Raw genomic sequence first — 12,492 nt, 5'->3', positions numbered from 1 at the left:
TTTTTCATCAGTTATTTAGTATAGATTCATGTATTTTATTAAGTGTTTGGTTTAAGCTTGATTTTTATCACCTTTACTCACTTCAGCTCTAATAAAAGATATTGACTTCAGTGGTCTTTGGAACAGGCCCATTGAGTAGCACCTTGCTGCACGTTTAGTTGAGTGATTTCTATGGGACTACTCGGAGGAGGTGTGGCTTGTTGTGAGTGAAGAATTAAGCCCTTAATTATTAAACGTCTTTAAAATATTAAATGTTTTCAAAATGGCTTTAAAATCAGGAGTTGATTGCATTAAGTGTTAGTACTCCAATTTAAACTTTGTTATAGTAGATCATACAATACATTTAAGTGGATCCTTATACATAGGGCCCTACCAAATTCACGGCCATGAAAAATGTGTCCCAGACTATGAAATCTGGTCTTTTCTGTACTTGTACCCTGTACTACACAGATTTCACAGGGGAGATCAGTGTTTCTCTAACTGGGAGTCCTGACTCAAAAAGGGAGCTCTGTGTGTGTGGGATTTGCAAAGTTATTTTAGGGGGGGGTCACAGTATTGCCACCCTTACGTCTGGGCTGCCTTCAGAGCTGGGCAACCAGAGGGCAGTGGCTGTTGGCCGGGCGCTCGGCTCTGAAGGCAGCTCCCTGCCAGCAGCAGCACAGAAGTAAAGGTGGCAATACCATACCATGCCAGCTTTACTTCTGCACTGCGGCCTTCAGAGCTCGGCAGCCGAAGAGAGGCAGCTGCTGACTGAGCCCAGCTCTGAAGGCAGCAGCACAGGAGTAAGGGTGGCAATACCATACCATACCCTCCTTCCTTCTGCACTGCTGCTGGCAGCGGCTCTGCCTTCAGAGCTGGGCTTCTGGCCGCCCAGCTCTGAAGGCAGAGCCGCTGCCAGCAGCAGCGCAGAAGTAAGGGTAGCAGTACCACAACTCCTGCTCCCCCATAATAACCTTGCAAACCCCACAACTCCTTTTTGGGTCAGGACCCGTACAATTACAACACCAGGAAATTTTAGACTTAAATATCAGAAATCATGAAATTTACGTTTTTAAAAAATCCTATGACTGTGAAATTGACCAAAATGGAATATGAATTTGGAAGGGCCCTACTTATACATCCTTACCTTTCTCTGGAGAAGAATCAGCAAGATATTAATAGAAATCTGAGAATTTTCTTTTAGAGAAATGAAATAGATCACATTTTAAACTGTAATTTTTATTACAGAGAATTTTCCCTTCTGAAAGTGTCCAATATCTGTGTAGTGTTGTATCATAAGACTTCATTGATATCAAAAGCTGGAATTTTATGAATGACAAGCAGTGAGGCATAGCATATTTCATGCATTGGGGGGAAATGAATGATGAGCAATCTCCTCCAGATGCGATTGTGTCTCAGTTGCAAGCAAACCAAGAATCACTGGATCAGGTGTTCCCAAGTTTGCTCTCAATTGATAATCTAATATCTCCTGTAGCAACATTAAAAAGCTAAGTCTGGATCCTGCAATCAGTTCTGTAAGGGCATATGTTTCCGGAACTCAGTGCAGTTCCTCATGTACAAGGGTGTCGTCTTGTTCTAGCTGCTTCATACTATCTACAATAGGAATTCTGGGTGGTTTTTTGTAGTTGTTTTTTTTTTTTTTAAAGCAGAGTGCAGTAAACAGTATTTTTCATGATCTCACTGTTTATATGGAAATATAGGTCTTTGCATTCTCACTTAATAAAAATCTCAAAAAATGGTCTCTGTATCCCAACTAATGTGTTTACTGCATGCAGTGCAGAGAACTGTCTGCTTATTGTCACAGGTGGTGTGTTGTTTTTTTCCTTCCCTGCCAGGTGCACACAGCACTGTATTTGCATTTGAGCTCATGTGCATATTTAAATAGTGTAGCAGAATGCACGACAAAGTTAAATAAAATTTGAAAAACTGGAGGTAACTTCATTGCAGGCTTAATAATGCCATCCAGCAAATGGCAAGGACCATGCTGTGGAAAGGTGTTAAAAGCAGCTTGGGCGTTATTATTTAGCTCTTTGAAAAATTGCATCTGGTAGCTTCTACAGTTGCTGGAGATGTGTGTTTTCTAGTACTTTTTGTAGCGGTACTGTGATTGAAACGTTGTTGCAGGCTTCAGTGATCTCCAGCTTAGTCAGAGGGCAAAAAATCCTCCTGTATGAGGTCCCCATAAGTCTCAGTTACTTCATTTATTGTAAAAGAAATTTGACTGAATTAACTCAGTAATGTATTTGACACCATTGTGTTCAAGCTCAGATAGCTATTTTCCAGACATTAATATGAAAAGTGTTCTATCATCCACTGCACAGTGTAGGTTTCAGAGTAGCAGCCGTGTTAGTCTGTATTCGCAAAAAGAAAAGGAGTACTAGTGGCACCTTAATTTGTTAGTCTCTAAGGTGCCACAAGTACTCCTTTTTTTTTTTTGCACAGTGTAGATATCTTCATACATTTTAGATATCTAATTATTTATAATGCTCTACTAGCATATTACCTAACTGCTGCTGATGCTAGAACATGAGGCTCAACCTGTCTGCAGATTTGCCCTTCTGTTTAGAGGGCTGCGGGCTGGGAGGATGGGGATCATAGAATCATAGAATCATAGAATATCAGGGTTGGAAGGGACCCCAGAAGGTCATCTAGTCCAACCCCCTGCTCGAAGCAGGACCAATTCCCAGTTAAATCATCCCAGCCAGGGCTTTGTCAAGCCTGACCTTAAAAACCTCTAAGGAAGGAGATTCTACCACCTCCCTAGGTAACGCATTCCAGTGTTTCACCACCCTCTTAGTGAAAAAGTTTTTCCTAATATCCAATCTAAACCTCCCCCACTGCAACTTGATCACGTCCTCTCTCTCAGTTAAATTAAATCCATTCTACTCATTCATGGAAAGACTTTTCAATCAGAGCAATGATTTTACAAACATTACTTGATTGCCGTGTAATAGTGAAAGCACATGTTTTTTGGCCCAATTATTGAGTTCCATTTCCAGCTCTGACACTGACTTTCAGTGTGACCTCAGGCACATCATTTAACTTTTCAGGGCCTCACTTTATTCATGGGTAATATTGTAGATGCCTGAATACTTATTTACCTCACAGGGGTCTTGTGAGATTTAAACACTTAAAGTTTGGCCTTGTTAGGAAACCATTTTAAAAAAGCATTTCAGCTGAAATAATTGCCAACAGTTGTTTGAATCATTTTTAAAATCCTTTCTTGATGGACTACGAGGCCAGATATCACTTGCTGATTTTCAGGAATTGTACTTAAAACTGGGCATATCATTTTGCTGGACACAGACTAGACCCATTATTACCAAGCTGGAAAATATAATTTCAAATATATGTAATGATTCATGCAGTCAGGTGTCAGGACACGGTTTACTGGCAAGGTAGGGAACATGAACATATTGCCACTAGCAATATAAATGTTGTCTTCTTTTAAATAGGCTTTTTACAATCTCTTATGAATGGCCAGTATTTAGATATATACGTGGGGGTGTGGAGAATAGGCAATGCTGCGCTGTTAGACTCTTTGCAGAAGGCTCCCTCAGACACATCCAGCCTGAGTCTGTGATACATGTGAGTTTCCCTGGTTAAATATTCTTTCCTTCTTTTCCCCTTAAAAAAAAAAAATCCATCGATTCCGTACAATTCCCTGTTGACAATAGTAGTGGCAGGCAGATTCTCCGGCAGCCTCTAGATGTGGGGTGGTTGGACGTATATGGAGCACATCACTTCTGGTCATAGATTCCAATGCCAGAAGGGACCATTGTGATCATCTAGTCTGATCTCCTGTATAACACAAGCCATCGAACGTCTCCAAAATGATTCTTAGAGCATATCTTTTAGGAAAACTTCCAGTCCATGACCCTTGGTAAATTGTTCCAATGGTTAATTATCCTTACTATTTAAAAAAAAAAAAAGTATGACTTATTTCCAGTCTGAATTTGTCTAGCTTCAACTTCCAGCTATTGGATGATGATGTAACTTTCTCTGATGGATTGAAGAGCTTGCTATTAAATATTTGTTCCCCATGTAGCTACTTATAGACTGTAATCAAGCCACCCCTTGATCCTTAAAGTCTTGTGTGGGAGTGTGTCATCATTGGTGGGTGGGTGGGTATAGGGTCCTTTGGAGCCAGGAAAGCCAGAAAACCGTAGTTTGTGTAGAAAGGGTTGGGGATAGGGTAGTGAGTATCTCCTAGCTGCGGGGGATTATAAGTGGGAGCCATTTTCCCCTGGGTGGTGGTGGGAGAGGGCAAGTGTAGGCTCCATGTTCCCTTCCAGTATTGGCTCTGGAGGCTCCAGTGTCTGCCTGCCTGCCAGGCCCCAGCCTGATGAGGAGAGAGGCAAACTGCTGCATCTTCAGGACTGTTGCCCAACTGCTGCTTGGCACCATCTCCTCTCTTGCTTTCTCACTAGCACAGCTGGAGGAGCTGCTGTGGTGGGGGTGAGGTACTGAAATTACATAGTACATTTCTTATGCTTTCTTAATAGCACTGGTGGGGTATGAAGGAGGGGAAATCCCTTTGCTACAGTGGCAGCAGCTGTGGCAATTATGAGCACACCTGCAATACAGCATCTGTCTGAGTGGCAGCCATCTTAGTTCTGTCCCCTTGGATGGCTGAACAGTTTTACCAGCACATCTGAGCATAGGATTTTAGCACATATCTGTGAAACGTGTCTTTGAATGGCTCCTACTCCCCCAAACGTAACTTACTCCTGTGCTCCATGATCACACCACGAGGCATGGGGGCCAGCCGAAGGATTTTCGTGAAATGATTCTTGGAGGTATACCCCAAACTTAATTACTGACATCTACAGCGTCTGCATTTAGGTTCCCCATGCCTCAAACTGTAGAACTGGAGTCCAGCTCTTTGTTCCTTGTGATTGATTTGCATTAGTTTACAGTTTTAGGACTGTCTTTGCAAGGAGGCATTCTTTTATAAATAAAAGTTGTTTTCTTTCATGGGGCTCAGAGGCTAGGTCTGTTAAGAAAGGGCTCATATGAGCCCCCGCTGGCTCATCAGTGGGAACAGGGCGTCCGTAAATGTCACTTATCCGGTCCAGTGTAACATACAATGTTTTGAATATATTTTTCTTGACTTTTCGTGTGTTTCACATCTGTATATTTAATGCACCGTTATGTCTTTATGAGGTGAAAAAAAGCAATAGAAAATCTAACATGTCTTCAAGGGTTTTATGTGATTATTTTGGTCAATAGTTTCCTTATGTGTTAAATCCTTGATGCACATTCGCCATCTCTTCACGCGTTGGCAGGCACTGAGAGTGCCCAACTGAGATGATTGTAAAACTGAGATGAGTATAAATTCTTCCAATATAATTTGAGGATTAAGCAAATGAAAAAAACAGATTAAAAGGAAGGTAGAAGAACATATGGCTTTTATAGTAGGAACTTGATTGTTTCTCTTTTGCAACGTAAGTCAAGATCTGATGAAAACCTTTCTAGGGCCAGCTTGGTGGGCCTTCCTCACTCCCACTTTTGGTAGTTATTGCCAAATCCCAAAGCCATTAGTTTGTCTTTAATTGCTCAAAGATGTAAATCTGTGCTGTTAAACATTTTCATACAGAGATTGTGTTCTGTAGCTTACATATTTAGAACAGTGTGGGCATAGCAACGTAACTATTGTGGTGCTCACTTATGGCTTTTAGGTCTTTCTAGGCTGTGAGTACAACATAAACTTGTGCTATTGTGGAAATACAGAGCTTTCCTGTAAAGTTTGATTATGTAAATTCCATCTATATTCTTAATCCAAGCAGACCTATTTTGTCACCAAACCCCCCAGATGTGTTTTTAGAATGGGGAGTGAAGAATAATGTAGCCAGTTGAAACTACAGGTGGAAACATAGGTATTTGCATTCTGCCAACCTGAGTTGGAATGTGGACAGAACACAAGGTATGCTTATGGGGAAAAAAATGCTATGGAATCTTTAGTGATCTCTAATAGCGCTTGGTTTTGTAGGATAAGAACATTTCATGCACTATACCTTCTGTGTGTTTCTCCCATCCATATACTGACCAGGCCTGATCTGAGGAAATCAAACAAGATGGGATGATTACAGATCAATAAACCTTGGTAGAGAGGTTGATTTTTCCCATCACTGGCATTTTAAGGTGGAATGAGTGTGACGATCACTCATTCATCAGTTGCATGTGTGCGGGTAAAATGTACCTTTCATGATACAGTGCAATCTTTTGAAGTAGCCCCTTCACTTATTGAAAGACTCATTTCCTTCACACTCTAATTAAATAACTTACAGCCTTTCCCCTGCATACTACATTAATTTGATTTTTATCATATCCTCCACTGCTCAGGTGAAAGTTCAGCCAGGTATAATTTAAGATTGAATGTGAGCATTGGGGCCACATATTTATACTTTCTGTCAAGAATAGTATAGAAAACAAAGCGTAAGGAAGTAAAGGGACTAAGAGGAGATGCAAAGTATGTTTGTACATGGGCCTTGACTGAGGAAAAGGCCCTGGAAATGATAGAAGACAAAAATACAATTGGAGGATTTGATGAGGGATGTGTTACAAGAAGAATATGACTTTATGAAAGGCATTTGATACGTTGGTGGGAGAGATGAGATTCAGGGGGACAGAAGGCTTCAGCTCAAAGATGGGAAGTATTTGGAGATGCAAAACAGGATAGAGCTAGAGAGGTTGATTTGTGATGCTATGGGCAGGATAGGATTACCTAGAGAGAGAATGTAATGGGAGAACAGCAAGGGATCTAGAGTGATAGCAACTATGGGAAGAGGGCAGGATGAAGAGCTACTAAGGGAAGAACAATATGGCAATAGGAGGAACAAAAGCTCAGGGAGGAGGAGAATGAGATCATTTGTGCTGAAGGGATCTCACCAGTGAAGGGAGATGAGAACAGTGATATGTTCCTTTAGATTCTCTAGAAAAAAGATATTGATGGCCTCGGTGAGGTAAGTGTCCGTGGAATAGAAAGGCTGGAAGCTACATCAGAGGGGATGAAAAAATGAGTTAGAGGAGGAAGTCTGCTCAGATGTCTTGGAGAATAAGGGGAGGAGGGAGATGGGGTAGGGTAGATTAGATTAGGGGGAAAAATCAGGATAGACAATGTGTATTTTGTAAGTAGATGGGAAGGAGCCAGAGGGAGGCAAGCAGGCATAAAATAAATTGGTAGGGAGGAGATGAGAGAAGGAATGAGTGGGACAAGAGACAGGAGGGAGGCCAAAAAGCTAAGAGACAGTAGGCATGAAATGTTGGCATCAGAAATATGTGAGGGACAGTGTTCCCTCTAATTTTCCCCACACATGTGTGGAATGAATTTTGTTACACATCACCTCCATATTGGTATACATAATAAAAATTATGTGGTGGGGATGAGGCTGAGGGGTTCAGAGTGTGGGCTGGGGCAGAGGGTTAGGATTTGGGCTCTGGGGTGGGGCTGGGGATGAGGGTTTTGAGGTGCAGGCTGCCCTGGGGCTATGGCAGGAAGAGAGGACTCCCTCCTTCCCCGCAGCAGCACCTGGGGTGAGAGGCGCCTGTCCCCACCTAGGGAGCTCCAGGGCCGGGGCCGTGAGATAGGCACCTCTCCCCTGGCTGCGGCAGGTCTGGGGCTGGGGGAGACGTCTGTCTCTCTGCTGCAGCCATAAGTACCTGCATGGCACTTAATAGGCTGCTGTGTGGCCACGCAACTTAGAGGGAACTTAGGTGAAGGAGGTGAACGAAGGTGGAGTGGGAGAAGAGGAGGATGGAGTATCAAGGGAGGAAGAGGAAAGTGCCCTCTTGATTGTATCATTTTTGTTTTTGAAATATTTGGTAAGATCCTAAGCAAAGAAGGAATAGAAGGAAGTGTGTTTGAGGAGAGTCAGAGAGAGAAGCTGATGGGTGATGGAGGCACAGGTGTCAGTCAGGAAACAGACGTGGAGTTCAGTAAGGAAGAGATTGAGAACAGAGAGAGTAAACATAGTGGAAGAAGCTGACACAGTTGTTGGAGTTCTGAGTACTACATACGCTGCAAGATCTCATAAGCAGATAATGCATCGTGTGCCTGAAGGTAAAAAAATGTTCACCAATATCTGAGCATATGTGCTGAAAGCAGGATTCACTTGCCAAACACCAGGTGGACTGGATACTTTAAACGTCTTTGTGCTTGTGTTTAAAACATACAACGAAAATTAATCCAGCACTTTAGATAAGATTTAATCTTTCCCCTTTCTCTGAGATACTGTTTTTCTGGTGTTCATTTTGTTCAATGGTTTTTAATATTTCAGGTTCGAGGGAGTAAAGGCGAGGTCCTTTATGTTCTGGATGCCAGCAATCCACGATATTCTAACTGGCTGCGTTTTGTCCATGAGGCACCATCGCAGGAACAAAAGAACCTGGCTGCAATCCAGGTAAATTTGTTGAATTCTTACCATTCACTTCATGTTATTTTAATTGAGCTGGCTGCATTATACAACGTTTAAATAAACCAGCTACACAAACAAAACATCCTAAGAAAGTGTTAGGTTGTATAAACAACTGAATAGAAAATAATACTGAAAGTATTATACCATTTGCAAACTGTATACCCTCACCTTGAATACTGGCTTTCGTTTTGGTCACTCTGTACCAAAACCAGGCAGAAATGGAAGGAGTTGAAAGATGGGTGACAAGAATGGTGAGAGGCATGGAAAGACCCCCACAGAAGGAAATATTGAAAAGATTGGGGGTGTTTAAGTTTGTGAGGAGACAGAGTGGACATGACAGAGGTATAGGAAATAATGACAGGTAAATTGAGCGCTTGTATTTTCAAGTTGCCTTATAGGTCTTTGGGCATCATCAGTAATGATATACTAAAAATCCCATATGTTTTACTGATTTGTTATAACGTAATGCCCCAGTACTGCACTTCATATATGTGCTTAACTTTACACAGTGTGAGTAGTCAGAGGGACTACTTTCAGTGCATAAAGTTAAATACATGAGTCTTTGCAGCATTGGAGCCTTCTTTAATATATAGGATGCCAAAGCTCTGACATTCGGTGTAATTAACAAAAACCAACCCATACGCCTTTTAATATGGAAATGTTTTGGTAGTCTGATGTTTTTACTGTTATGCAAATTTTGGGCCAGTTTCTGTAGTTACTCCAGGCACTGGATCAATGGGAGTTCTGTTTGTGGAATGGCTCTAGTAATGGAACCCTTATTTATTATTAAAGCTAAATACAACATCTCCCTGTATAGCCTTTGTGACAGACTGACAATTTCCTGCAATATCCTGAATGGACTTTATTGAATTAAGTTAAACCATATTGAATTAGTCTTTGGAGTTCATTGTACTAAAAATGTAATTGTGTATGTGTTATTGTACAATTGTATGTATTTCCATGGTAAGGGTAAATGGGAGAACAGCAGGGGGACATTAGGCAAATTCACTCATGTTGTTATATCTCCATAGAAGCCACCCCTAGGAAAGGTATGCATCTACTAGTTCAAACTGGATTCTCCAGGGACCCACTGACAAAGAAGGTTTTTGGTTGAGTGGCCTGGTTTTTAAACTGGCTCAGGGCTTTCTTCCTGGTCCAGTAAATGGACAGGGCCCCTAGTCCACAGAGAGCCCTGATCTTAGGGTACAGTTGGAAGGACTGAGCCTGCCAGAATTCATGTTAGGGTTAAGGTTAATTCTGGTAAGTTTATTAGCACGTGTGAAGGTTTATTGTTTTTAATATGTTTTTTCTGTAGTGCTTTTAAGCTTAAGAATAAAGTGGGCTTGCATAGGAAGTCTGTGTTGTACTTGTGGCAGCTACAGTTGTTATCCATCTCTAAATAAAGAGCAAGCAGGTGTCCTGGGGCAACCTGTTTGTGCTGGGAAATACACAGTGAAGGCAGGGAACTGTGCAGCCTGGAAGCACCCCTGTCAGAAGAGGGAGAGATGTGGGTCTCCACTCAGAAAGGCAATGGTCAGGGAATTGGAAACCTGAGAGTGGGTGCCCTTGCTGAACCACTGAGGGTAAATACAGGTGTAGTTGCCCTGAACTGTGGCAGCCTTCATAAAGATACTGCAATGATACTCTGTTAAGCCATGTTTTGCAATCATTGCAAATCGGACATTTCTTAATTTACATCATCAAAGTGATTTCAACTTTGATATCATTAACTCCAGTTACTTAGCTGCTGCTGCTGCTACTAATTACTAATTCAGTTACATTGCTGAAAAAGCAGTAAAACAATTAAAACATTAAAATCATTCATAATACAGATTATCTGTATCAAACACAAGAGAATCCTAATCTTAATGGTTCAATTGAATAAAGTGGAATATGCCATCATAATTACATAGAGTACAGGGCTAATTTTCTAATTAACAAGAGAAAATGGAATATTTAAATTCAGATGGGGTTCCAGACCTCTTGTTCTAACTGGCACATTGTAATTACCCTCATGAAACGTAGGAGTTCCCATAAGGTTAACCTCTCAAGACATTTTATTGTATGAAAAGGAGGGGTTCTTGTGGAGTTTGTTGGGATTGTAAAGCTACTACTGGATTTTAATTTTGTCTCTCTAACCCATTGTTCAGTTTTCAGATTGTGCTGTGGGTAAATGCTCTAATGATGATTTTCATCACCTCAAACCATAGAGTTAGGAATAAAGATTTGTTACTGGTACTTACGATGAGCTATAAAATATAAGAATACTGGTAATTAGAGAGCAAAGATGGCTTAAGACAGAATGCTCTCTTGGTATCATCATTGCTACAAGCTTATCCTAACGTTGATTGCAAAGGGTACTTTACAGTACCTTTTTTTGAAGTCCATTACAAATTCCCCACACAAATGACCAGAAACCCAAACAGATGCTAAATTGCATCTCTCTTCACTGACAAAGCTTGTCTTTTCAATTATCATAGAATCTAGGTGGAACTTCTCGATCTAGACTGTGGAAAAACCACAGAACCAGATTCTGCCACCATAATTATTGCAGAGTAGTATCATATAAGGCCCTACTCAACATAAGGGTGTCAGAATAAGCCTGTCAGTCAATTCAGTGTTTGTTGAGCAGTTCATGGTCTTGGATTTAAAAGGGGATGAAGTGTGTATATGTCCCCCACACACAAATAAAATGAACCACATCACTGAGTGGACTGGAATATGTTCAGAAGAATAACTCATCCTGAGATGATTCTGTTGAAGGATCACGCTTAAGAGCACTGATGTCTAGGTTTTAAGATTTGTACAGTGTGCTTCCTTTTGGCCATATAAAGGGAGCTTACTGGGCTGAAGATCCATTTTTTTGAAGTAAGCTGGTTGTGCAACGTACCTGATTTGATAGCTCAGGTAAAATCTGTTCCTGGTATTGCTGGAGTTTAAGATTCTGTAATAAAACAGGATGCTTAGATACTTACTCCTTTGAGTCCAACAACCAGAAAATATTTCTAAATAGTTGTTTCATAACTAATACTGGCATGCGAGCACTAGGAACAGACTGAAAGGTTGGGGTTTACTTCTGGATATACCAATTTTCATTTCTGTGTACTCTACAAATCTGAATTGAATTGTGGGAGGCTTTTCTCACTTATTCCATTAAATGAGCTTGTGATAGAGGAAGTGTGGTCTGTTCCATTACCCTGAACCCAAAGAGGAAAAATTCAACACAGAAAAATCTCAGTAGACAATTGAGTTCCAACTTTTCACCTCTGTTAGTATACAGCTATGGAGTCATTACACGTGGATTCCATTTATCTGGGCAAATCTTCATCAGTGTCGTCAACAGTGACATCTGATGCTGTGAGCTGAAATCTAGGCCATGCCTTGCAACTGACACACACATGTGACCTGTGAAATCTAAACAGTCCATTGTGTTTGTCATGATCAAAAGCAAAGGGCTGCTATTAAATATCTTATAGCAGCTCTTTAAAACCAAATTGGTCTGGGAAAGTATTGTATTTTCAATATTCTTAATGCTGTGCACATATATTTATCTGTTTTGCCAATTGTCATTTTGTGAAACGATCTCTGCTGTAGACTACTGTGCAGCAAAAGCCACTTGGTTGTTAATGTCAAAACTATGTTATAAATAGAATCCTAGACAACCAGAGCTTTAAATTCAGGTACTTTGTTCATTAACAACCAGACATTGCGGTGGTCTGGACTAACTCAGCAAACTATGAGTTATAATAATGAAATGGCAAAGGTTAATGTGAAAGGAGGTATTTACTGTGAAGCAGTAGAGTGGTTTAAAGTCATACTTAACAAATGTAATACTGGAAGATTAGTATTTGAGAATCAGTCAACACTGTAATAAATATAGTGCAACTGGACTATCTCAGTCTAACAGGCAAGAGTGAAGCCAGGGGGGTGGGGGGAGAACACAAGGAAAGCAAGGACAAACTGATAAGCTGCTTAATAAATTTACATATTACAGGACAGTTTTGTGAAAGTCTGAAATCTACTAGTGTCTTAACTACAAAGGCAAGATTAACTTGTTATGCAATAAAAGTAGTAA

The 12,492-nt window shown here is 40.9% G+C and overlaps 1 protein-coding gene across 2 annotated transcripts in view; it reads left to right on the top strand.

The window, feature by feature from the left end:
• PRDM5 (PR/SET domain 5) overlaps positions 1-12,492 on the top strand; it is a 138,219-nt gene that overhangs the window by 18,355 nt on the left and 107,372 nt on the right. For both annotated transcript variants that reach the window (XM_078852476.1, XM_078852475.1), the window contains exon 3: positions 8,280-8,402. In XM_078852476.1, the coding sequence (XP_078708602.1) occupies positions 8,280-8,402 (123 nt within the window). The remainder of the gene's footprint in view (positions 1-8,279; positions 8,403-12,492) is intronic.

This window comes from Lepidochelys kempii, chromosome 4 (assembly GCF_965140285.1).
Source record: "Lepidochelys kempii isolate rLepKem1 chromosome 4, rLepKem1.hap1, whole genome shotgun sequence".
Classification (NCBI taxonomy): domain Eukaryota; kingdom Metazoa; phylum Chordata; order Testudines; family Cheloniidae; genus Lepidochelys; species Lepidochelys kempii.
Note: the sequence above shows the minus strand (reverse complement) of the source record. Positions and strands in the feature narration are given on the sequence as shown.